General features: G+C 40.8%; 1 protein-coding gene across 2 annotated transcripts in view; it reads right to left on the minus strand.

Annotated features, from left to right (window-relative positions):
* kif4 (kinesin family member 4) overlaps positions 1-27,974 on the minus strand; it is a 72,247-nt gene continuing 44,273 nt past the window's right edge. For both annotated transcript variants that reach the window (XM_043704771.2, XM_043704770.2), the window contains exons 20-31: positions 26,703-26,813; positions 22,089-22,241; positions 20,713-20,810; positions 19,095-19,224; positions 16,755-16,925; positions 15,716-15,814; positions 15,398-15,475; positions 12,380-12,484; positions 7,722-7,877; positions 6,630-6,743; positions 4,908-5,018; positions 1-1,344 (exon numbers count right to left, since the gene is read on the minus strand). In XM_043704771.2, coding sequence (XP_043560706.1) covers positions 1,171-1,344; positions 4,908-5,018; positions 6,630-6,743; positions 7,722-7,877; positions 12,380-12,484; positions 15,398-15,475; positions 15,716-15,814; positions 16,755-16,925; positions 19,095-19,224; positions 20,713-20,810; positions 22,089-22,241; positions 26,703-26,813 — 1,500 coding nt within the window. In that variant the 3' untranslated portion in view covers positions 1-1,170. The remainder of the gene's footprint in view (positions 1,345-4,907; positions 5,019-6,629; positions 6,744-7,721; positions 7,878-12,379; positions 12,485-15,397; positions 15,476-15,715; positions 15,815-16,754; positions 16,926-19,094; positions 19,225-20,712; positions 20,811-22,088; positions 22,242-26,702; positions 26,814-27,974) is intronic.

Raw genomic sequence — 27,974 nt, forward strand, 5'->3', positions numbered from 1 at the left:
CTCTAAATCGGTTCTCTTTATTTATAAACTACAGCAAGGAGATAAAAAGTACAGGACACAGACAACTATCCATTCAAGATTCTCACATTTGTGGAAAATTTTTCAAGATCTTCCATATACATGTATTGTAAATTTACTACATATACAAGAAAACACAAATCTCAAAAGGAGGGGAGATTGCATCACATTTCTTTCCAAGAACAATTTTATTAACATTTCAACATGGATCAAAAGTTTTATAATTAAAATGTGTTTTTGGAACTCAATTCCTGACTAAATTGTGAAGAGGGGTGAGAAGTATGGCAATATGGTGTTGACTAAAATCACTTTTCTGTAATTACAAATTTGAAACATTTTGTTTAGTATTCAAAAAATTACTCATGAAAGGCAGAACAATTTGAAGTATCCATAAATCAAAAAAAAATTAAATACTACAAATCTCAAACTGGTCATTCCTGAACATTGCATTCCACCACTAAAGGAGAATTTGTACTTTCAAATACTGACTTCACTGCATATTACTAATCATTCTTTGATTAATTTCACATTGTTACGAACAGTTAAATGACAAATTGCCTAGGCTGCAATGACTTAAAATTTACATCATTCTTCCATGTGAGAGACAATTTTTTCAGATGGGGGCTAGGGCAACAAGTTTACTTTTTTCCTTCCTGCAATAAAGGAAACTGTATCAAGACAGACTCAATACTTGGAATAGTACACTATTGTCACAAATTAAAATAGTAAATCTGTTTTCCAATGTGGAAGAAACAAATGAATGTCCAAAAAGTCTGTCAAAATAACAATAGTCCCACTGTCTCTCTAGAGGTAGTCAGGATTGTAATCAGAATATATAATTGAGCAATTGTTCAAAAGCTTAGTCAAGAACAACAAAGGTGAAAAGAAATCCCACATTTTCCACTTCTTGATAGTCAATTGTTTCTTCTTCTCTCTCCTGCCCCCCCACCACACACACAAATAGTTTAATTTTGAGGCATTTCATTAGATACACAAATAACTAAGATGGTAAAAGGAAAAAAGGTAGGATAAAAACAGGAATAGACAGACAATCATGGTGGTCCCACAAAGAAAAATCAAAAAGTACAGCACACTTCCTGGAATGGAGGAGTCAAACAAATAAAAATGGCACAAATTTACAGAAAGTTGTACTTATTCTAGGGTTTCAGGGATTGAAGGGTATCCTGTAAAGAAACTGGTGTTACAGTTCAAAAGGGTTTTCTTCTTCTTCTTGATATTTGAGCTGTTTGACTCTTCAGTCTCCATCAGTGGTTTACGAATTAGCTTCAGCATTGTGTCTCCATGGTCAGTGATATCAACCAGAACCTGAAAAAAAAAGTTTGATGAGTAATTTTCCTCTAATCTCTTCTACATATTTTCTTCAAACACTATTTCCATGAAACAAAAAAAAACCTCCTGATCAGGAGCAGTACTTACTGTTTGCCAACAAATCCCCCATTGTTCCTGTTACCACCAGCATCATTGTTTTGTGACTGTTCTTTGACCCCACTCATCTCCATGACCTCCATCCCCTCTCAAGCAAGCTGGAGGTCGTGGAAACTGTTCTTTTCAGAATTAATTGTTGTGCAATTGTTGACACTGGTAGCTACCTAGAGTACTGTTGGTAATGATGTCATGAACACAAGTGGAGTGCACAACCCAAGTCACAGCATTGGAAAACACAATCCAAGTGAACCCTCTCTTCCCCCCCCAATACTCAGCATCCACTTTAACTCTTCTACCCACTGACTGCTAAGTGTCAAATCTAGCTGTTTATGCCATCCCTTTCCTTTACAGATTCCAAATACAACATCAAGGGTCACCAGACCCGAAACATTAACTGATTTCTCTTCAGATGCTGCCAGACCTGCTGAGCTTTGAGAAACTTGTTTGTTTCGGATTAACAGCATCTGTAGTTCTTGTAGTTTTTATGACAGCAAGATGGTCTGGCCTATATGGAACTCTAGACAAAAAAAAAATTGGTTGACTCAGAACTGCCCTAGCAAACCACTCTGTTGCATCAACGTCCTAAAAGGATGAAACCGTAATTGACCATATCAGATGTTATCTATCCTGCCAATGTACTCAAAGTAGACAAAAAGAATTGAATTCTAGGAGGAGAGGAAAGGGAAGAGGAGCTGTCCTTGACATCAATATAGCATGAATGTGGCATAGCAAGGAGCACTAGCAAATCTGGAGTCAATAGGTATAGGGGAGACAAGGGTGGAAGAGCTCTCCACTGGCAAAAAGATAATTGTAGATGTTGGAAGTCGACAATCTCAGGATATCACTAAAGCTGCTGCTCAGACTCATGTCTGAAGCCCAACCACTTCTAGCTGCTTCAAACAAACATCCATTAAAAAAGTTGGGAAACGGAGGATAAGCACAATAAGTATTGCAAATGATGGAAATCTGCAAAGAAATCAAAATGCTGGACAAATTCAGCAATCAGCCAGCTTATATGGAAAGAAAAATACAGAACTGATTTAGAAGTTGAGGTGGTTGCTGAGTGCAAAATATTCAGTACAATTTAATCACACCTCAGTGAAGCAGTCCATGTCTATATCCATAGCTGGACAACATCCAGATTTGGGTTGATAAACTGACAAGTAACATAGGTCACAAATGCCAGGCAATGACGACATTCAACAGGAAAGAAAAAAAATCTCCCCATGCCATTTAATGGCATCAAACACAGACATTTTGAAGATCTTGGATAAGAAATTCAAATGAAAAAGTCATGATCATGTTAGAGGCTAGGATTTCTGAGGTGAAATCTCCCATCTTGTCAATGCCTGGTCATCAGCTACAAAAAAAAGATAGTCAGGAGTGCCAAGGAATACTTGCCACTTGCTGGATGGGTGCAACTACAATACCACTATAGCTTATCAGCAAGGACTAAGCAACTTGTTTGTCACTTTGTTCAAAGCACAGTGGCAGTAGTGTGTACCATTTACAAGACACACTGCAGTAAATCAAGACATTTTGACAGCATCTTCCAACAATGTGACCTCTACCAACTAGAGGAATACATTGTTGCTTTCAAACGGTTGCCGGATTAAAATGCTGCTGTTCATTTTGAATCACTTCATCGATATATCACAATCCCCACACAGAAAGCAGTTCAGGAAGCAGCCTTTCCACCACCTTTGAGGGCAATTAGGAAATGAACAAATGCTAACCAATCAAGCACTACCCATATCCCTCAAATTATTGAGGAAAACTTGTTGCCCTATCACCTGGTCGACAGCATTTTAGAATTCTCATCCTCAATTCAAAATCCACTCCCTCTATAAAGAGAGTTCCCACTTCAAAATTTTAGCTTTCTTTGCAGAAAAGCTTAAAATCTTGTCCTTTGTCCAAGATGCCCTAATATCAGTATGGCATGGTGCAAGTTTTGCTTTATAATTTTTTTTATATAAGTATCTTGGTATGTCCATTTAAAGTTGGCATTGTAATAGAGACTCATCCCATTCCAGCTTTTATTGAACAAATGGCATTTCCAACTTTTTGATCAAAAAGGCTTGATAAAGAGGTTTGTAGATACAAAATACCTGACAATAAATTACACTCACTTCCCACCCACTCTTCGCTGCATTCAACCAGGAACATTCTCTGCCATTTCGGCCACCTCCACAGGTTGCTACCACCAAACACATCTTCCTAACTCCTCCACTGTCAGTATTCTGCAGCAACTGTTCCCACCTTGACATCCTGATTCCTTACTCCCATGTAGAACCTTCCTATGAAAAAGAAAATCAAACACTAATATCTATTCACCTTCCTCCTCACTAAACACATCTTCCAGGTAAAGAGCATTTTATTTGTATTTCTTTCAATACAGTCTACAGTATTCACCACTTACAATGCAGACTTCTTTACATTGGAGATATCAAAATGCAGACTGGGTGACTGCTTTGCTGATCACCTCCATTCCAGACATCACAATCTGACCTTTTCCCATTTACCAGCATTTAAGGATAATGCACTCTTCCCACCAATCCCTCTGAACACCCAAGTACCTTCCCCTGGAACCGGAAAAAAAAATTGCAAAACCTGACAGTACACCATCCCGGACCCCAAACAGTCAGTCTAGGTGAGACAGGGCTCACACCTGCCTCTCTTCCAACCTAGTTTACTGCATCAGGTGCTCCTGATGTGGTCTTCTTTATATTGGGGGAGCTCAAAGGGAATGGTTCGCCAAGCATCTCAACCTGGCCCACAGGGGCCGACCAGACCTTCCAGTCACTGCCCATTTTAATTCCCCTTCCCCCTCCCTTTCTGACAGGACCATCCTTGGCCTCCTCCATTACCAAAACAAACCAAAACGCAAATTGGAGGAATACCAGCTCATCTTCCGCTTGGGCAGCCTACAGCCCAGAGGACTCAACATTGAGTTCTCAGATTTCAAATAACCTCCCTTCCCAGACTCTTTCAACCCCCATCCCCCCTTCCATTCTTCAGCGACACGTCCTTTCAGCTACCAATTGGATTCATTCCTCCTACTGACCAACTAGGTTGTATCCTCCATCTATCCCCACTTCACCACCCCCTTTATCTACAGCTCCCCTTACACCCAAAACAGACTTCTCCATCTCCTGATGCTGCCTAGCTTGCTGTGTTCTTCCAGCGTCCTGCTTGTCCACCACTTCCTCTGGCAGCTCATTCCAAATATGTACCACCCTCTGCATGAAAAAAAAATTACCCCTTAGGTCCTTTTCAAATCTTTTCCCTCCCATTGTAAACCTGTATTATCTGGTTTTGGACTCCTTTTATATACTAACTCAAGGAATACAGAGTGTTAGTGTTAAATGTTTTTGGCAACTATAAGTACAATTCCACCCCCTCCCCCCATTATAGGTTATAACATTTCAGTGACTAAGATATACCTTGTCAGAGGTGATGTTAAGGGGCTCAAAGAAGCGAGACTCTGATTCAGTGGGATCATCTAATTTAAATGAGCCATCTGATCCATTTTCAGTAAACACATCGTCTTGATTCTTAAGAAGAAAAGGAGGAGAAAAGGAAGTTTAATTAGAAAGACATTTTCTACTCATTGGAACATTTGAGACCAAGTTAGGTTTTGGTCCTTAAATTGACTATTCTTTTGCATTAAAAGTTATATTTAAGATTATAAAACACTTCCTCAAATGATTTACATTTTGAAATGCTCATAACAAAAACAAACTGTTTTCTACAGTAATTACAGCTCTACACCTAATGGACTATTTCCTACACAAGCCAAATCAGTTCACTAGATTAGAGGTCACACATTTACTACCAAAGTATGAGCAAAGATCATAAAGATGTGCAGACTACTGATCTATGCAGTTTATTTGCAATCGAAAAAGGAATTGGTCTGAATTGGGTATGAATATGAGCCTGTTTGGGAGGATTAAAACATTCCATAAAATTTTTAATAGAAAGTCGTGCAATTACTGCTGACACACTAAACCATTAGTTGGTGCAAACATTTAGGAGGAAATTTTATGCTTGAACTGTAGTTAGTTACTTGGATTTGCAAGGTTTTAAGTAGTGTTGCTCATTGGAGGACAGAATCTTTGCTTCTATGCTTAGCTTGTTAGAGGACTACTTTTATAGACAATGCAGGAGAATTTACAAATCATAGCTTGTAATTATTGAAAAACCTCAAACCACTGCACATTTACCAAGCACTCCATTTCATGCTTTCAGATAAGTAATTACTAAAAAGGCAAGCAAAATCCAAGGTTGAGATAAACAAGATGATAAGATCTTGATCAAATGAGTCAATGGGCAGAAAAATGCAGATGGAGTTCAATCTGGATAAATGTGAGGTATTGCATTTTGGTACAACAAACAAGGGACAGGGCTAACAATTAATGGCAGGGCCTTATATATACATACACACACACACAGTTAATGGTAATTGTCTTTTTCCCTAGGGAATTCCAAGACTAGGGAGCTCATTAAAAAGGAGAGGAGAGAAACTTAAAAAAACAGGAGGCAAATTCCTTTTGCACAGAGTGGTTTGCATGTGGAATGAACTTCCTGAGGAAGTGGTGGATGTGGGTACAATTACAATGTTTAACACACATTTGGATGAATACGGAAGGTTTGGACAGATATGGGCTAGGTGCAGGCAGGTGGGACTAGTTTAGCTTGGGACTATAGTCGGCATCCACTGGTTGGATCGAAAGGTCTGTTTCCATGCTGTATGACTCCATGACCTAGTAACAGAAGCCGGAAGTATAAAAGGATTAGCTAGCAGGCTGACAAACTACAAGAATAAAGGCTGGATTTTATAACTCTTAAATAGACTGTACCCAGGAAACCGGTTTGGTGTCAGTTTACTTTAAAGCAGGTGACTGCAAGATGAACAATGTTTAAGTGATAGTCAGAGGTGCTGTCACTAATCAAGAGAATTCAGAATAAGTGTCCAAAACTAGATGACTGTAGAAGTTACACAATGGGAACAGTAGAAAACCCAAAACTACATTTAATTTGAAAATAAAAAATAATCTCTCAAGGATGGCTAAAATAATACAAATCATTAAGCAGTCAGTAGCTCTTCTCTCCATTATTTCAATGAGTTCCAAGAAAAGTTTTAAAACCAAAAGCTGAATTCTCACCACATTGACTCGATTGTGACAGTGATTGGCAATGCATTTGCAGTGGTCACCACAATCCATTCTATTCTTCCTGCATTTGCAGTGTTTGTTGGCACAACGACCTTTGCAGGAACACTAGAGAAAAAAATTCAAAATGCTCAGCTTCACGGTGTGGAATCGATGTTGCAAAATGACTAGGATCAACTAATTGTGCTTTCATTTAGATTTTTACTTCCATTGAAGTCACATCAGATTAAGTTTTAATTAATTACTGCTACCAGTGAACCATGAGAACTTACTGGTTCAGCACAATAATTAGATATGGAAATGTGTTGCTGGAAAAACGCAGGTCAGGCAGCATCTAGGGAACAGGAGAATCGACGTTTTGGGCATTCGCCCTTCTTCCTGAAGAAGGGCTAATGCCCGAAATGTCGATTCTCCTGTTCCCTCGATGCTGCCTGACCGGCTGCGTTTTTCCAGCAACACATTTCCATCTCTGATCTCCAGCATCTGCAGACCTCACTTTCTCCTCCAACACAATAATTAGGCAGCCCATCAACCAAAGTCAGTCGAGATGCTTGTAGACAATGGGTACATGTATCAAATAGCTACTGCAGAGCCACTTCGTGCTATAGACCATACTAAATTTTAATCTGCTGCTATGAACCACAAAGTGCTGGGTTCCCTTGCCTTCTGAAATGGCTTTTGCAACATTGGGCTCCAAATTGGTACCAAAGACACTTTATGGAGTAGATACCACTATTATGTACAAATTAGTAGATAATAGGGATATCTACTACTATCTAGAGTGCTCATCTCCCATTCAGGATGACTTCAGTTTGATCAGGACTGAAGACAATAAATCTCCCACTTTCACAACCCCTTCATCTTCTTACTTCTCAACCCCCACTTTCTCTCCCCCAAACTTTGAGTAACCATCACCTTCCTTTCCTAATTAATACATGCAGTAAACAGGATGTCTTTTTGTTGCTGTTTTAAATATAGAATAATACTGAAAATGTTTCTCAGCTTTCACTGCACTATGGAAACAGATGTTCCAGACATGTGAACAGCAAAATTGGAAATAGATCGATTTATATGCACAAAACATACCCCTAAATTGGCTCTTTTGTTTTCTTTCATTTTACTGGGGACCCAATCATCATCTTCAGTATCACCATTAGAATCAGAGTCAGATAATAGCTCTTCCAGAGTCACACGTGGGGTCATCATGTGCGGCTTTGCCGTAGTCTTCCTCCTGTTCTTTGGCTAGAGGATTAAAAAAAGGTAGATTAATAAAAAAAAAGTAACTAAGCCAAATAATGGAGGATATCTGGCATGGACAAGTTGGCCTGAAGAGTCGGTTTCATGCTGTATATCTATAATGACTACAGCAGCTTAACTAGAAAAGACCCCTCAAATGTTCTTGAAAAGCAACAGAATCAGTAGCTGGTTAGAAGAGATTACATCATGAATTTCTCATCATTCATGCACAAGGTATATGAATTCTCCAGGATAAATCCAAGAACCACTGTTGTGCAGAGGAGTAGCTTGGCAATGATTTTTTTAAAAACTAAAAAACTACAATAGCTTATCCACTTCACCCAATTGGAAAGATGGAGTGAACAGGCACACCCATACAATTCAAGCTGAGTTATACGGCACAATTAATTCCAAGAACTAGCATTACTAAGCAGCAAATTAGTACAAATAAATCCTGATTGCTTTTAAACAAAAAAAGTCACTTGGCAGCACACAACTTGAAACATTGTGTTAAAGCTTTGTCTTGCAGAGGCAAGCGTGCTCTTATCCTGGAAGGACAAGGCATTTTAAGAGTTTACAGGAACATAGCTGTTTCATGCTGCTACTATGCAGAAGTGATATTCAGCACTAACAGTATACTGCAGTAAAGCCATAGACAACAAAAGAAAAAAAGAGATATTCTGCCAACCTCAAATGGAGTAATGTGGAATATGAATTTCAGGAACAGTGCAATGCTGAGTATGTAGGTTGTGTTCCAAAGGTTTGGAGATTGTGTCAAAGATAGCATGCTTTTGACTGTTCTAGGTATGACTATACTAGCCATCCCATACTTAAAGAATAGTTTAAAATTTGATTCTGCAATTGGACTTCTGTTAGATATTCTTACAAGTGGAGTTCCGTTGACAACCAAATTAGGGTCTTGAGCTGGGCTCACATTGCGGTGTATTTGCATGTACTGGATGCTGCAGATTAAGGAGCTGAGACCTTGCTCTTTACAGCCAGAATATAAATACATTGTACTCATTTCAACTCAAAATAATGACAAATTTCGTCGGGTCATTTCTCAGGGAAAAAAGCATCCTAAATCAGGATCAGCCTGCCTGGTTTAAAAATTTAGCCAAAGCATGGATGTTAATGACCAATCAACATTAATTCTCCATGACATCATTTCTCCCAAAATTCACTTGCCAACCAGTCAGCACTCTCCTCTTATGTAGAGGTGGTGATGTTGGTTTGCCTCTCAAACTGTGTCTTGCAAACTGCACTAGAACCTGAACAGTACAGGCCCTTCAGCCTTTGCTGTTGCGCTGACCTGTGAAACCAATCTGAAGCCCATCTAACCTACACTATTCAATTTTCATCCATATGATCCAATGACCATTTCAATGCCCTTAAAGTTGGCAAGTCTACTACTGTTGCAGGCAGTGCATTCCACACCCTTACTATTGAGTAAAGAAACTCATGTCAGATGTTCTGTATCTAATACCCCTCAATTTAAAGCTATGCCTCCTCATAGGCATAGGAAAAAAGGATTCACTGTCCACCCTATTTAACAGATTACCTTGTATGTCTCAAGTCACCGCTCACCCTTCTCTCCAATGAAAACAGCCTCAAGTCCCTCGGCCTTTCCTCACAAGACCTTCCCTCCATACCAGGCAACATGTTAGCAAATCTTGGTGGGCGGCACGGTGGCACAGTGGTTAGCACTGTTGCTTCACAGCGCCAGAGACCCGGGTTCAATTCCCGACTCAGGCGACTGACTGTGTGGAGTTTGCACGTTCTCCCAGTGTCTGCGTGGGTTTCCTCCGGATGCTCCGGTTTCCTCCCACAGTCCAAAGATGTGCAGGGTCAGGTGAATTGGCCATGCTAAATTGCCCGTAGTGTTAGGTAAGGGGTAAATGTAGGGGTATGGGTGGGTTGCGCTTCGGCGGGTCAGTGTGGACTTGTTGGGCCGAAGGGCCTGTTTCCACATTGTAATGTAATCTAATCTAATCTTCTCTGAACCCTTTGCAAAGCTTCCACATCCTTCCTGTAATGTGGTGACCAGAACTATATGCAATTTCCCAAGTGCAGCCAGATCAGAGTTTTGTACAGCTCCAGCACGGCCTCGTGGTTCCAAAACTCAATCCCTCTACGAAATAAAAGCTAACACCATATATCTTAACAACCCTGTCAAACTGGGTGGCAACTTTCAGGGATCTATGTACATGGACACAGATCTCTCTGCTCATCCACACTACCAAGAATCTTATTATTAGCCCAGTAGTCTTTATTCCTGTTGCTCCATCCAAAGTAAATCACCTCACATTTATCTGCATTAAACGTCATTTGCCACCTCACAGCACAGCTCTGCAGTTATTTATGTCCCTCTAATCTACAATATCCTTCTCCACTATCCACAACTCTACCAACTTTAGGGTGATCCGCAAATTTACTAAGCCATCCTTCCATGCGGTCATCCAGATAGTCAAAAATGACTAAACAGCAGTGGACCCTAAACAGATCCTTGCGGTATACCACTAGCAATTGAACTCCGGGATGAACATTTTGCATCAACCACCACTCTGTCTTCTTTCAGCTCGCCAATTTCTGACCGAAATGCCAAAATCACCCTCAATTCCACACCTCCATATTTTGTGCAACAGCCTACCATGGGGAACCTTATCAAATACTTTACTGAATTCCATATACATCACATCAACTACTTTACCCTCATCCATCTGTTTAGTCACCTTCTCAAAAGAACTCTAAAGGTATATGAGGCATGACCTACCCTTCAAAAAGCCAGGTTGACTATCTCTAATCAGCTTATTCCTTTCTAGGAAATCCTATAAATCCTCTCTCGTAACCTTTTCCAACACCTCACCCATAACTGAAGGAAGGCTCACTGGTCTATAATTATCAGGATTATCTCTACTCCCCTTGAACAGGGAGCAACATTTGCTATCCTCCAGTCTTCTGGCACTATTCCAGTAGACAATGACAAAGATCAAAGCCAAAGGCTTTGCAATCTCCTCCCTGGCTTCCCAGAGAATCCTAGGAGTCCCAAGGGACGTATTCTTTTACACTTCTCAATTGTTAACAGCTCCTCCTTGTAAACCTCAATCCAAACTAGTCCGGTAACCTGTATCTCAGTAGTCTTCTCTACCACAGTATTCACACGAGAAAAAGGTCAAAAAATATCTAGTTAGTGCTTCCCCATCTCCTCTGACTCCACGCACAACTTCCCACTAATATCCTTGATTGGCTCTAATCTTAGTCGTCATTCTTTTATTTCTGATGTACCTACAGAAAGCCTTAGGGTTTTCCTTGATCCTATCCACCAATGACTTCATATCCCCTCCTGGCTTTTAACTCTTTTAGGTCTTTCCTGGCCAACTTGTAACTCTCAACCACCTTAATTGAGCTTTCACATCTCATCCTAACATAAGCCGCCTTTTTCCTTTTGACAAGAGATTCAGCTTCTTTAGTAAAACACGGCTCCTGTGCTTGACAATTTCCTCCCTGCCTGACAGGTACATACTCGAGGACACGCAATAGCTGGTCCTTGAATAAGCTCCACATTTTAATTGTGCCCATCCCCTGTAGTTTCCTTTCCCATTCTCTGCATCCTAAACCTTATTCAACTGCATTGTAATTGCCTTTCCCTCAGATATAACTCTTGCCCTGCGGTATATATCTATCCCTTATATACCTATCCCCTTCCATAATAAACAACCAAATTGTGGTCACTATCACCAAAAATGCTCACCTACCTCCAAATCTAACACCTGGCCAGGTTCATTACCCGGTACCAGATCTAATGTGGCCTCACCCCTTGTTGGCCTGTCTACATACTGTCAGGAAACCCACCTGCACACATTGGACAAATTAGGCCTGATGAGGGGGAAGATAAAAAACAAACTTCAATAATATTTTCTCCCCCCGAAAATGCGAAGTCAGTCAATGAAAGCTTAAAAATATCTTTTAAGCATGCTTTTTTTAAAAATATATGCTATTACCATTCCCTTTGGCTGTAAAGGGCAATTCATCTCTCGTTCACCCCAGACTTTTTGGGTTTTGAATGAAAGGTGTAGGATAATAGCCAATTATATTTCCAACTTTTCCCAGCTGTGATCAAGAAAGGTTAGTAATGCCAAGTAAACAGTAGTTTCTCTCCAAAGATGCAGCTCCAACTTGCTGAGAGCGCAAGCTGCCTTCAACCACAGCGGTCCATTGGGGCAAACCCTTTCAAACAATGTTGTGTAGGACAGTGTTCCAGGAGGGTTCTCTTGCTCATTCAGCTGTAGATGTGCAGCTTTAAAGGCAGATAGATTTGAATATTAAAGGAACCAACATGTTATATTTCATTAATTTTTCCTCCCATGGCTGCATAAACCCCAGAGATCAGGGTGCAACAGAGTCCAGAATTGAAAGTCAATTAGTCAACCTCAAAGGCACAGCCACACAGCTTAGAGGGAGCAGTGGAAATGTGTCTGAACACTTCATTTAAAAACCTCTTTCCTTACCTTGGGAGGAACATAGTCAAAGGGAGACGATGAAGGCTCTGTCGGTAGGCTCATTAGGTTGCTATCACCCAACTTACTGGTTGTATATTGGAGCAGGTTCAGTTTCTGCAAGGAGTAAACAGCCAAAACTAAAATTTCCATTCCAACATTAATTGCATAAACTAAGGTCGAGTGTTTACACAGGTTGGGGCACCACTTACTTGATTCTGTGCAGAATCTGCACAGAAGAGACAACATTTCCCAACAGTAGAAAATTTTATGAATAGATGACATTTATTGAAAGCAGTGGTGAACTAGAAGGTTAGGAGCTGCGCATTTAAAATGTCCCATGTTTTGGTGAATCTAAAATGGATGACAATTGTCTTCTATTCTCAGCTTACAAGTTTAACATACAACTTCAAACTTGGAGGTCCTAAGCATCTGATTAGACCAAAATATGCACAGACATCTGCAAGGAGAAAGTGAGGACTGAGATGTTGAAGATCAGAGTTGAAAAGTGTGGCGCTGGAAAAGTAGCGCCAGTCAGGCTGTATCCAGGGAGCAGGAGAATTGACGATTTGGACATAAGCCCTTCATCAGGAACGAGGGTCCCCGAAATGGCGATTCTCCTGCTCCTCAGATGCTGCCTGACTGGCTGTGCTTTTCCAGTGCCACACATTTAGACACATACCTACAACCAAGCTTTTAAAATGTTTATTCATCCTATTTCTGCAATTCAATTTTTCAAATAAAAAGGCTATTTCAGTAATTGAATGACTGTGCCCTTTTGCCTTTCTATCTTTTATAGAAAAGCCTAGCAAATGGATAGTTGTCAGACTCCAATGATAATAATGCCATTGATGTGAAGGGGAGATTGTTAGATTCTGTATTGAGATTCATTGCCTAGCACTTTTGGCAATGTTAATTCACTCTTATTGGCCCAAGCCTGGAAACTGCCCAGGTATTGCAGTATATGGACACAGGTACTCTCAGTAGGAGCAGAATGTGGCACTGAACATTTTACAGTGAATGCCCCACTTCAGATGTGATGAAGGAAGATCTTCGGTGAAGCGGCTGATGAGTGCTAGACCAGAGATACTATTCTGGAGGAATTCCTGAAGTGAAGAAGTGATCGGAGAATGAATGCTTCTTATTTCTGGAATTCATTTTGGACCAAGGCTATAATGCTTCCACAGCAAGAGTGACCTTGTGAGAAGTCAAATGAAGCAGTTGACCAAATGTTGCTCCATCAATTTGCTGAATTTTACTGATCAGGCTTACTTATTGTGCACATCACATAGCTGGGAATTTTTAATTCCAAGTATATTCTCAGTGTTCTGGCTGGAACAACTTGGCTAAGGGTATTGATAGCCCTATGGCTAAGTCTTCAGTACAATAATCAGATTATCACACAGAGTGCTAAGAGAGCGTACCAGGATTATGACCCAGTGATAGTTCAAAGTTAGAATGATGCAGCTTGAAGGGGGGTTTGCAGATGATGCTGCCTCTACATATCTGCTACCCTGCTTGGCTTCATGGGTGATAGAGGAATTGGGTTTGGTAGATGCCAAAAAAATGTCTTAATGAGTGAATCACTGCAGTGCATCATCTAGATGGCACAAACTGCTGCATGAAGAGTCAGTAGTGAAGGATGTGAATTGTAAAAACGTGGAGAAGCTTGGGCCAATAACTTTCCCTGGATGATATCAAGTCTGTGTTGGTAGCACTGAATTTATTCAAGCAAAATCAGGAATGTGGTGAAATAAAGATGAAACAGATGAGTTACTTGCTGCAGAATTTCTACCTTTTGGTCTACTCTTGTAGTGACAACACTTACATAATTGATTCAGTTTAGTTTCTGCTCAATGGCAACCAACAAAAAAAAACCATTGAAATCCAGAAGGGAATGGTTAGATTGTCATGGAAGTTGATATGAAGAGGGGCAGGGGCATGTTCTGAGCATACAACAATTTATGTTGTATTGAAAACTAAATGCATTTTGTAATCTCTGGTATGTACTTAAATATCATTTGGTTTTTGGCCAGTCAAGAATATTACCTTCTAATCATAATCCAACTCAAAAGACTCAGTAATAGAAGTTTGCAGTCCAGAGGGCATTCAACCCATTGGTTGGTGTGCTGGCTCCCAAAAGAGCTACCAACTACTTCCACTCTTCAGTCCTCTAATTCAGCACTGAAGAACGTATATCCAGCTTTCCTCTGAAGCCTCTTTGAACTCAGCTCCACCACTCTTGCAGGCTTTGCATTTCAAATCCTAACAATGGATTAAAGTAGTTTATCCTCATCTTGCTCCTTGCTGTTGTTGACAATCTTGAAATTGTGACCCCTAGTTACTGACAGTCTAACTAGTGGATACAGAATTTCTTTGCCCCATCAAAATACCTCAAAAGGTCATCTCTTAATCTTCTCTGCTTCAAGGAGAATAAAGCTAATCTGATACCTGGAATGAAGGACTTCAGAGACAAGGAGTAGTTATTCTAGTAACTCTTTTGCACTCACCAGGGTTTACCTTCTTTAAATAAGGAAACCAAGAGGTATCAACAATACTCTAGGAAGGAGGCAATGTCAAGCTGCCACACTACAAATCGTAACTTGAAAATACATGTAAAGAGGAACCTCGATTATCCAAAGGATAAGGGCAGCGAGTATTTCATTGGGTTAAATAGAATGCCAGATAACACGTAGCCAAGCATCAGGACCGTGCGATCTTGTTCAGATAATAGACTGCTAGATAATTGATGTTCCTCTTATTTTCATATCTATTTCGGTCCACACTAGACAAAAGAATAGAACTGCAGGTGCTGGAAATCGAACAAAAACAGATTGCTAAAAGCTCAGATCTGGCAGCATCTGCGAAAAGAAAGCAGAGTTAAATTCGCGTACAGTTCGGAGGGAGGATCACAGCACCAGAAACATTAACCCTGCTTTCTCTCCACAGATGCTGCCAACCTGAGCTTTTCCAGCAATTGCGGATTTTGTTTCTCTCTGCTCTAGATTACTGCATTCAGTATTTATGTACCTGCTTCAAAGTCTCATTCTCTTCCATCAGCTGCTGATTCCTTTCACACAGTTCTTTCATCTTTTTGATTTCTTCATCCTGTCAAATTGTAAAAAGTTTAAAATTCTCAATACATCAACTCAAATGGTAACTCTTATTCCACAACAGTTTCCTTCTCCACCATAATTCCGAAGACAAGTTATTAAAATGTTGTCCACCACATTGAAGATGGCAGTACAAGTGAGTACTGGTTCATAATAATCTAAACCTGTGAAAAGATAGCACACATGCACGAAATCAGGATGATTTGAATGAAGAAGTTTATTTTGAAAGACTTACTTGGAATTTTAGCCTTTCCACAAGCTGGGACTCTTGATCAGGAGCTGACTCCTTTTGTAGATTAGAACTTTGTTGCAACTGGCTGAGCAGATAAAGCACCTAGGGAGCAATCAGAATCAGTAAAAAACACTAATGCAAGTTTTAAATAGGCATCAATTAATTTTAATATTTGGATGACTAAGATGAAGATTCTTGTCAATTCATTTTTTTTGGTTGTACAGTTTAGTCAGAAGAATGATCCCATTCAATTACTGCGAACCGGAGGAAATGCATTGGAGAGATTTAATGGTGGTCAACATTATTCTTGCACTCCTCCCTCACTCGATTAAAAAAATGCAGAGGATTCAGGTCAAGAGATAACAAATTTGAAGACAAATTAGGAACTTAGGCCCTTGAAATTGTATCATTTGAATCCAGTGTTGAAAATATGCAAATTTATCTACCTAACATTCTAAGGGGTAATTCAATGCAAAAGCAAAATGTTACAATTTAAGAGGGGTAGAAGAGAGGACTTGGATTCCAGACTCTAGTGTTTTGCAAAGTAATGTTGCTGTTAAAAAGGTCAAGTTACCATAGGTGAGGAAAAACAAAATTCACATGGAAGCTTGCAAAACAAATGAGGATTTTTCAATGTTTACTGCCTATCCTCATTTGCCCCAGACATGGAGTGAGCTATCTCTTAGATTACTGTAGTTCATATGATGTGGTATACCTATAATATTGATCAGGAGGAAATTTCAGAATTTTGACCCAGTGAAGAAATGATGACACAGCTCCAAGTTAGGATGGCATGTGCCCTCACGAAGGGTGGGGGAGTTTGCAGCTAACCAAGTACATACACTTCTAGGTGCATTTGCTTTCGAAGTGATTGGCACTGGTTGGAATGGGTTTTTGAAAAGGTGGTTTACCAAGTTGCCGCAGTGGATTTTACATATGACTGCACAATATTTAAGATGGCAAACAGGATGGTAAGAAAAAAGCTAAACACTCAAGTTTGGGAAAAATAAAACTGAAACTGTTAGAATGGTATGTTGTTAACCTTATCTTGGTGTCGCTGTTCTTGATCTAGCAGCTGTTGCTGATGGTCAGTCTCCATTTCAGCAATTCGTGTTTGTTCTTCAATTACTGTCTTCTGCAACTCTGCACTGTCAGCTTTTGCCTGATTGAATTCACTCTCCAGTTTACTACATGATACTTTACTTGATACCAGCTTTAAGAAAGAAAAATAATGTTATGTTCCCCCTATAAAAGAATAAAAGGAATCACTAGCTGCAATTGCAACAAGTGCAAGATTAAAGCAACCTTTTGCACCATTTTGGTGACTTTAAAAATAAGCTCATTTAGAATTATCAAGCCAGCTCACACAAAATTCAAAAAGTGCAAAAGATTCAGGAACAGATATTATTTCATCCAATGGGTGAGAGATTCAGATATTTGTACCCACATGCAGAGCAGGATCCCTGCTCCTGGCAGAAAGAGCCAAGACAATAGTTACATTAACAAACTCATGTTGCAGAAAGCCAGACACCTAAGAATGAACAAGATTGGCAGGCTGCTTGCTCTGCACCTGCTAAATATGGGCCAGTACCATAAAATTGATATGACAATGAGCAACAAAGTTGAGGTGCAAATCCTTTAAGTATACTCAAAAGCAGCAGTCTGCTCTTTGCCTGGGGACAAACTCAGCCTGTCAGTGGATGCAGAAAACAGAAGCTAGGCCCCTTATTTGCAAATATAAGTAGTTCATTTCAGGAAGAGCCTCAGTATGACATTTTGTCTTTTCCAATACAAAATGCACTGTCCTTCCAGTCAGAAATTTACTTCAACTTTTGATTTTACAAAATCCTAATTATGGCAAGCAGGAATAGCAGAGTCAAATTTTATTAATTCCTTACCACTCCCATTAGGACAGCTACACCAGCACCATTTCTCACCTTCTCCTCCACTACATCAATGATTATCGGTGCTACCTCGTACTCCCATGAGGAGGTTGAAGAGTTCATTAAATTCACCAACACCTTCTATTCTGACCTCAAATTCACCTGAAAAGTGTGTTGCTGGAAAAGTGCAGCAGGTCAGGCAGCATCGATTCTCCTGCTCCTTGGATGCTGCCTGACCTGTTGTGCTTTTCCAGCAACACATTTCTCAGCTCTGGTCTCCAGCATCTGCAGTCCTCACCTTCTCCTCAAATTCACCAGGACCATCTCAGACACCTACCTGAAATTCTCCCGCTCTGGTGACCGAAATACTGATATCTACTATAAGCCCACCAACTCCCACAGCTACCTGGACTACAACTCCTCTGACCCTGCCTCCTGTAAAACTGCTATCCCTTATTCCTATTTCCTCCACTGAACCTGCTCCCAAGATGACCAATTCTACCATTGAGCATCACAGGTGGCCTCCTTCAAAGACCACAATTTCTCCTCCCACATGGTTGACAATGCCCACTACTGCATCTCCACACTTGAACCTCATCCCTCTAATCGTAACAAGGACAGAACTTCCCAGTCCTCACCTTCCACCCCACCAACCTCTGCATAAATCACATCATCCTCCACCATTTCTGCCACCTACAAACAGGCCCCACCCACTAGGGATATATTTCCTTCCCCACCTCATCTGTGTTTCTGAGAGACCATTCCCTCCACGATTCTCTTGTCAGATTCACACCCATACCAGCCCACACCCAATATCTTCCCTTGCCTATGCAAGTAGTACAAAACCTGCATCCACACCTTAGTTTCCTCCCCCCCACCCCACCCCAGTCCAAGGCCCCAAAGGATCCTTCCACATCCAAGAGAAATTTACCTGTACTTCCACACACACCATCTACTGTATTCATTACATCCAATGTGGTCTCCTCTACATTGGGGAGACAGGACGCCAACTTGGAGATCATTTCCGATAACATCTCTGGGACACATGCACCAACTAAGCCCACTGCCCCATGGCTGAGAACACTAACTCCCCCTCCCCAAAGGACATGCAGGTCCTGGACCTCCTCCGTCGCCAAACCCTTAACCACCCGACAGCTGGAGGAAGAACGCCTCATCTTCCGCCTTGGAATCCTGCAACCTCACAGGATCACTGTGGATTTCACCAGTTTCCTCATTTTCCCGCATCCCCCACCTTACTCCAGTCCCAAGACTCCAACTCAGTACTACCCTCTTAACCTGTCCATTTTCCTTCCCACCCTTATCACCTTTATTTACCACATTCCCAGCTACCTTTCCCCCAGCCTGACCCCCTCCCATTTATCTCAGACCCCCAGCTCACAAGCCTCATTCCTGTTGAAGGGTTGATTCTCAAAACGTTGATTCTCCTGTTCCTTGGATGCTGCCTGAGCTGTGCTTCTCCATCACCACACAACACTTACCTCTCCCATTAGCCATTTTAGCCCACATTTAGCCTCTACAATAGTAGCAATTGTTTCCCAACGATGCTTCGACCTTTCCTCATTGTCTGCATCCATCAATTTCTGTTGAAGGTCAGCAATTTGAGCACTCCTGGAAATGAGACACAAATGAATATACAAGAATTGTTCTGCATAGTCATTCAAGCCAAAACAAAAGCTCTAACAAGCCAACAACCAAGAAATCCTCAGACCCAATCAAACGCTGGCACAAGGAGAAGAACCAGTTTTGTTTCATTTTTAATTTGGATTGTACAAATTCTTAAAGTTTCCCTCAAATGATTTAGCTTCAAGACAGATTACAAAACTCCAGATGGTGCAATACGAAAAACTAAATCAGGAACTGTGGTTTTTTTAAAAAAAATTTAAGGTAGCATTACTGACAGTACATTTGATCCAAAACCCCAAACTGGTGTCAAAATATTAGTTAGCAGACCGTGCAATTGGTACCAAGAGCAAGCTGTCAACTGTATGCTGAATGAACAATTATGCAAAATCTGGCTTCTCAAAAAGGAGCACTATGCACAGTAATTGAAGCAGTGCTGAACTAATGCAAAAAAAAATTGACAACTTTGCTTCGAAATTAAGTATCTACTCATCCCTGCTAGAACACAAACTCCATTAACAATACTTGTATTGGGCATTAAAACTTAGGCTGTATGTTGATTCCACAAGGTGTTACTTGTAACTAACCTGTACCAAAACATTCAAAGTAGCAAGGTTATGTAATAATCTACCTGGTGAATGCAATTCTTTGATTTGAACTTAAGGAGCAGCAAATGACCCAAGAGGCTTCTCCCTCATTTCAAAGAGCATTTGAACAGTCAAGATACCAGAATATGACATTGATAGATTCAAGATACATAAGCATTATTTTGACTGCAGACAGGCCAGAAAATCATTTTTGTGAAAAAATTCTAGACTTAGATATAGATCCTCAGGAAAACAAAGACCACTCAAAAAACTGCGTAACATCCATTGAGCAAGCCTAGATCAGCAATGAACACAGCTAACTTTTCCCTAACCAAAAAAGCAGCAACAAGAATTCTGCTGAAAATGGACTAGGAGGAAATGTTGGAAGGGTTTCAAAGTAATTATGTTTTAGTTATTTTATTATACAATGACAAAATACAAAAGGCATTCTAACTAGAAAACAAGAAAAATCTTTAAGGCTTTGCAACTTCATTTCTCCCTTCATTGCTGCCCCTCCAAGAACAAGTCACAAGATAGTTAACAAGATCAAATTACCCACAAACTTAAATATATATTATGGATGCTACAAGAACTTAAATAGAATAAATGCAATCTTATTCTGTACTCTATGCATTGACAGAACTTTAAAGAAATATTGACATTTTAAATAAAAATCCAAGAACTGTGGATGCTGCAAATCAAATTGCTAGAAAAGCTCAGCAGATCTGACAGCATCTGCTGAGAGAAATCAGCGTTAGCATTTGGATTTGGTGATTCTTCCTCAGAACATTGACATTTTAAACATGGCTCAAGAAAACACAAGTGAAGCAGAAGTCGAAACCATGCCAAGTGCAATTCTCTGAACAAACACTATTCCTTCCACAGTTACCTGAGTTCTATTACTGTCTCAACACTTTCAATCTGCTTGTTTATAGATGGATCCTGTTCAGTGGTTTTCATTAACTCAGTCAATGTAAAAGTTCGACGCTGCAGAGGAACAAAAAGTTAATTTGAAGGAGGACTGGGGAAGAAATCAAGTTTAATGAAGGAACAGTCAATTACAGCCAATACTTATTTTCTCCACAGTACAGAATTTAAGATAGGAGTAGAAAATATTGTAAATATATTGAAGGTCTTGAAGTATTCAGCAAGTGGCAAGAAATGATAAACAGTACCGAAAAACTTAGCAAATTAATCATCCCATCATTAAATAATCTGAAGGGTTGACTTATTTCTTGCAGAAATAATGTTGGATTTGGACACAAAACTAAAATCATGACTGGAATATTCTGTCCCCAGAGATAAGTTTGAAGGGAGAAAGGGTGATGGCATACTCAAACACTACCAGCTTTTAGACTCCAGTTGTGGGGAACATGGACCATGATTAACCTTCCCACCTCGCCACACCATTAACCAAGGCCCTTAAAATGACCAGTTGAAAAAAGATCACTGAAGGGCCTCAGCCAGGAGACCACAAGATACAAGAGTAGAATTAAGCCATTCAGCCAATTGCAACTGCTCTCCCATTTGATCATGGCTGATGGCTGCAGTTGCCTCAAGCTCCCCTTAGTATGCTCCTTCTTTGGGAAGAATTTCTACTGTGCTTCCCAGATTACCCATGGAAATTCCTACCATTGCTGAATTGTCTTTCCTTCCTTGGAAGGTCAGCATTCCTGGGAATTAATTAAGCTGATGAGGCATCTATTTCTATGCAGGGCACACAAGATGTCACTGTGGGAGTGAGGGTTCTTTAAAGAAAACAAAAAGCCTAATGAAGGGCTGGACATCAGGCAGAGATGAGCTTGCCAGGTGCCATTCCGACTCCCTGTACCTGCAACTCAAACCTTAGGGAAATGTTGGAATGGGTTCTGTCCTGGGATCTGAGAATTCACAAACTCTGGGGTGTTTTTCCTCGCAGCATTCACTTCTGCAAAGCCTACAAGCACCAGATCTCTGGCCAACGCTAGTTGGGACTTCCAACTGCAGGGCTTGGATTCCTGTGACTGAAGTGTGGTTCAGCAAGCCTTCCCTGTGACAGCAACAAAAAGGTCTCTTCAAATTGTCCAAGTAGCATACAAGAACCCAGCTGCCTCCACAAGATTCCTCCCAAATGTTCTAAAAAGGCTGTTATTTTATGCCTTTGCAATCTTAAAATTACTGAAGGCTCCTGGACCTCGTCAAAAGTTAAGGAAGTGGCCAAACACAAGGTTGTATCTCTGAAATAAAAATTGGCTTAGCCTTTGTGAAAGATTGGTGAAGACTTACCCGGAGTTTGGGTGGTGGATGGTGGGCTTCTTTCTTCCCTACTAACACAGACAACTCATGTGCCAATATCTTCCGGTCATCCAGTAGGGAGTTCAAGTGACGACGAGCCTCCTCTATACTCACAAGTACTTCCAACTCATTGACTAGCCAACTCTGCCAGAGGTATAAGACGACAATTAAAGGAGTATTCTCTACACAAAGCATGCATCAAAAGGAGTGGTCATACAGTGCGCTGATCAAGAAAGGAATAGAATACTAAAATTAATTTGTAGAATAACTGGCAGACACAGACAGTAACATTGAGTCAGATAAGGAGTTCTTCAGAACTGATTCAGAGGAGTGCAGTTGTTTACTACTTTGCTCTTCCAACAGTTAAATGATCAAAGATATTAGGAAATGTGAAGCCAGGGGGAGACTACAACAGTGGCAATGTTTCTGGATAATAAATGCACCTCAACATCTGCAACTTCAGTGATGGTTAAAATAATACGTTTGGCTAGTCTCCTACTACAATCAAGTTATGAATCCTTACAAATTGTGTAAATTAAAAATCCTCAGACAAACATTTGGCATCCTTATCTGGTCTACACTACACTGATTCATAGCGCCATTGATGCTCAACATTTTGCTAAAATAGCAAAGAAAGCCAAAATAAAAAAAAATCCAACCATGAAAAAACAAATAGGTATTGAACTAAAGCACCAGAAACAAAGTCTATTCAGTCAACCTTATAAAGGCCTGCTCACCAACATATGGAAACAGGTGGCAATTTTGGCATAGATGTTACAAAATAGGTTGCGCTGTTGCTCAACTGCTCTATACAGGTACAAAAGCAGTCAACATGACAACATCGCAGACACTTTCATTAGCATGCCTCATTTCCTACGCACCAAATGGATAAACTTCAAGATGGTGGTATAATAATGAGATAACCGTTGTCCGTAGTGTTAGGTAAGGGGTACATGTAGGGGTATGGGTGGGTTGTGCTTCGGCGGGTCGGTGTGGACTTGTTGGGCCGAAGGGCCTGTTTCCACAAAAAAAAATACACAAAAAAGGGGAATCTATCAACAAAGACTGCATACTCAAACTACTGGACTTGTGCCTCAACACACTTCACATTCAACAACCAAATATATGAACAAATCAATCAACTGCACACCCATGGGCTCACCCATCTCTGGACTCATAGCGGAAGCTATAATGCAAAGATTAGAACAAACAGTCTTACTGCAAATTCAACCCAAACTCTGGGTCGAATAGATTTAGATTTAGATTAGATTACAGTGTGGAAACAGGCCCTTCGGCCCAACAAGTCCACACTGACCCGCCGAAGCGAAACCCACCCATACCCCTACATTTACCCCTTACCTAACACTACAGGCAATTTAGTATGGCCAATTCACCTGACCCTGCACATCTTTGGATGGTGGGAGGAAACCGGAGCACCCGGAGGAAACCCAAGCAGACACGGGGAGAACGTGCAAACTCCACACAGTCAGTCGCCTAAGGCAGGAATTGAACCCGGGTCTCTGACGCTGTGAGACAGCAGTGCTAACCACTGTGCCACCGTGCCGCCCGTAGTGACACCTTTGTAATCATTAAAAACACAAATAGAAAGCACACACTGGATCATCAATGCCACACTCACAGGAACCCAATTCACGAGAGAGGAAGAAAAGGACAACAAACAGAGAACACCGAACGGAGAATTCACCAGAGGTATACAGGAAAGCCACACACACAGGCACAGAGACAGACCAAGTCCTGAACTACGAAAGCAACCACCCCAATACACAAAAGTTGCATCAAGACACTGTTCAAAAAAGGGCCACAACACACTGCAGCACACCAGAACTGCAAAAAGAGGAACACCACCTCTACAATGTATTTGCCAAAAATGGATATGGAAATGTGTTGCTGGAAAAGCGCAGCAGGTCAGGCAGCATCTAGGGAACAGGAGAATCGACGTTTCGGGCATTAGCCCTTCTTCAGGGCTAATGCCCGAAACGTCGATTCTCCTGTTCCCTAGATGCTGCCTGACCTGCTGCGCTTTTCCAGCAACACATTTCCATCTCTGATCTCCAGCATCTGCAGACCTCACTTTCCCCGCCAAAAATGGATACCCCTGCAATTTCATCAACAGATGCCCAAGGGAAAGACAACGGAATGAGGACATGCCACAACCCAAAGGACTAGCCACGTTACCATACATCCAAACATTTCTGGACTGACAGCCACACTACTACGACCACTAGGACTCATAACAGCACACAAACCAACAGCCACTCTCAGACAACTCACCAGGACAAAGGACCCGATATCCAGCATGAACAAAAACCAACGTAGTGTACAAAGTCCCATGCAAGGAGAAAGTGAGGACTGCAGATGCTGGAGATCAGAGCTGAAAAATGTGTTGCTGGAAAAGCGCAGCAGGTCAGGCAGCATCCAAGGAGCAGGAGAATCCTGTAGAAGGGCTTATGCCTGAAACGTCAATTCTCCTGCTCCTTGGATGCTGCCTGACCTGCTGCGCTTTTCCAGCACCACATTTTTCAAAGTCCCATGCAAGGACTGCACAAAACACTATAGGACAAACAGGAAGACAGCTAATGATCCATATCCATATCCATGAACACCAACTAGCCACGAAATGACACGACCGGCTATCCTTAGTAGCCACACACGCAGATGATAAGCAACATGAGTTCGACTGGGACAACGCTACTATTATAGGACAAGCCAAACAGAACAGCCAGGGGAGTTCCTAGAGTAATGGCACTCATCCACAGATTCAATTAATCAATAAGCACATTGACCTGGACCCAATATACCGGCCACTGCAGCAGACAGCTGGAACTGATGACCAGAAACAGCAGAGACAAACCACTATAAATGCCAGAGGAAACAACACAGAAGCGCTTCACAGAAGGCTCCCAAGCACTGAGGATGTCACCTAGACAGGGGATGAAACGTCTGCAACACAAATTCCCAGCTCGGCGAACAGAACCACAACAACGAGCACCCGAGCTACAAATCTTCTCACAAACTTTGAATGAGATAACCCCAGAGCATCAAGCCCTAAAATTTGGATAAATTATTTTTTTTGTTTTCAAAAAGTGGAAGTCAGATTCAGGTATCCAAGAAAATGTCACATATACAACCTAACATGACGACATCATGTGGTCAGAACATTTGTGTCATGAACAAAGGAGTGAGACCCAACATCTGATCCTCTGTAAAGTCTATGTAACGATGTCTGTCAAAGCAAGCCACAACTAGATGCTAACATTCATATCTAGTTGGAGGAAAACTACTTCCTGGGTTCATCACATCCTATGCTCACATGGGTGGCAGCAGCAGCTTTCATCAGGAGCAGTAGTTGATGCAACAGTAAGTCTGCAGCTCCTACAAATCCCCCAACAGTGAAAACCATCTCTCTATCCAGCAGAAAAAATAAAGTCCTCAAAGTAAAATATTGCAAATCGTTCATTCATTAAGATTGAACCATTCATTGAAGTTTCATTACTCACTACCAAGCTTAGATTGAAATTGAGTTATGAAAATGTGCTACATCACCAGCTCTCCATGTTGTTCTTACAATTATACACTGCCCACCTTCAGAAAAGATGCAATTCCAAGTGCAACTGTCACACCAGGAATTTTCCTTTTGTGTATACACCTACAGCAAATGTTGGCAGTTTACTTGACAAATGAACGCATTTACAGACAATGATGCTGTCCACCTGTTAGCTACATGTTCATTTACACCATAAGAATTAGCTGCAACCTAGGATACAACAAGTCAATTCAGAAGTGGTAATTCAATTCAGTTGGTTTAAAAACAGTTCTAAAACAGTTTGCAGCCAAATGGGATATATTTAGCAACTTGAAACTGGGCAAATGTAATGCAATCTCCCTCACTCTACCATCAAACCAGGGGGATCAACTCCAAGGAAGTGTTAGAGGCATGGCAACAACAGACAGATCCGAAATTGAGCAAGCAACTTAGGGAACCAACACAAGTCAACTTGCTTGCCAAACATCACAAATACTAAAATGAGAGATGGAGCCAAATAATTTAAGAACTAACAGATCAGATTTAAACTTTGCTGTCCTGTCATACCCAGCTTTGAATGAAGGATGACAATTATACAACTCACTGTTGAGAAAGAAAAGGAGAAAAGAGTGCAAACTTGAAAATTCTGTGATCTAGAAGGCTAGTGGATGCCTGGGAATACCACCACTTGCAAGTAACTCCATCACACACCACATTGGACTTAATTCTTTGTTAATATTGGGTCACAAATCCTAGAACACCCTTCATAATAGCACAAAGAGAATTCCGACATTAAAGCTCACCACTAACATCAAGAACATTAGGAATGGGCCATAAATACAGACCTAATAGTCAATACTCATCCCATGAACTATATAAACCTCCGCCATTTCCACCTTCTCCATGAGGATTTCCCCCCACCCCTGCATCCAAGGAATCAGTACTTTTTACATACAATATTTTTATAAAGGGGATAAATTTAGTCATGTTTTAAAAGCAGAAAGTAATCTCAATCCAGACAATTCCTGCTTATAACATTATAATTCTGCGAATTATTGCACCTGTACTCTAGCAGCGGTCCCTTCCATTCCTCTGTTTGATTCCTTGCGTTTCTCAGCAGCATCCTTCTGCCTTTGAAGAGCATCACGCAAACGCTTGTTAGCAGCAGCAGCCTATTAGGAGTAAAGTAAAAGGAAGCCACAGTAAATTATTTGAAATAAACTTTTTAAAAACCTACAGTGGAATCATTGAGCAAGATTTGAAGATCCTTAACAAAATCCAGAATTTTCCTAAAGTTGGCAAATTCCAGAGAAAACAATTCTTTATTGCTGAGTTCTATATACTTCTGAACCCTGATCTGGTAACTTCTATTGTTTCCTGAAGGAGACGACTAAACAGTAGAACATCTTGGCCTAGAAATTAAACTAAGGTGCAGAGCACACCAAACAGAATACCCAGCAAGGGTCGAGTTAATGTTGAATTTAACAAGATGATTTTAATCTCTGGATTCCAATTCTTGACACAACAGTTACATCGAACTTTACAGTGCAGTACAGGCCCTTTGACCCTCGTTATGTCGACCTGTGAAACCAATCTGAAGGCATCTAACCTACACTATTCCATCATCCATTTGCTTATCCAATGACAGTTTAAAAGCCCTTAAAGTTGGCGAGTTTAATACTGTTGCAGACAAGGTGTCCCATGCCTTTACTACAGAGTAAGAAACTACCTCTGACCTATATTGATCACTCCTCAACTTAAAGTTACGTCCCCTTGTGCTAGCCATCACCATTCAAGGAAAAAAGGCTCACCGTCCACCACATCTAATCCTCTGATCATGTCTGTCTCTATTAAGTCACCTCAACCTCCTTCTTTCCAACAAAAACAGCCTCTAGTCCCACAGCCTTTCCTCGTAAGACCCTCCCTCCATACCAGGCAACATCCTAGTAAATCTCCTCTGCACCCTTTCTAACGCTTTCACATCCTTCCCATAATGCAGCAACCAGAACTGTATGCAATACACCAAGTGCAGGTGCACCGGAGTTTTGTACAGCTGCATGAAAAAATTGGCTAAAGTTGAGTTACACTGTGGGCTGAGCACAAAGTTATGCATCTAAAAGCATTTACTCTACATCAGTGCATCCCAAACTTTTAATGTGACTGCAGCCTTTGTGATCCATATTGAAGGGTAGGAGCATTGCTGTGGAATAGAAAGGTCTAAGCTACAGTTTAAAAAAAGCTCACCTTTTGGTAGCTTTTATTGAGACAGGAATCAGACCTCAAAGTACTGTAGGTTATGCTCACCATTGGGAAAGAAAATGTAAGAATTTAGA

This window comes from Chiloscyllium plagiosum, unplaced genomic scaffold, assembly GCF_037043375.1.
Source record: "Chiloscyllium plagiosum isolate Xiang-an unplaced genomic scaffold, Cpla_swu_hap1 HiC_scaffold_11, whole genome shotgun sequence".
Taxonomy (NCBI): Eukaryota; Metazoa; Chordata; class Chondrichthyes; order Orectolobiformes; family Hemiscylliidae; genus Chiloscyllium; species Chiloscyllium plagiosum.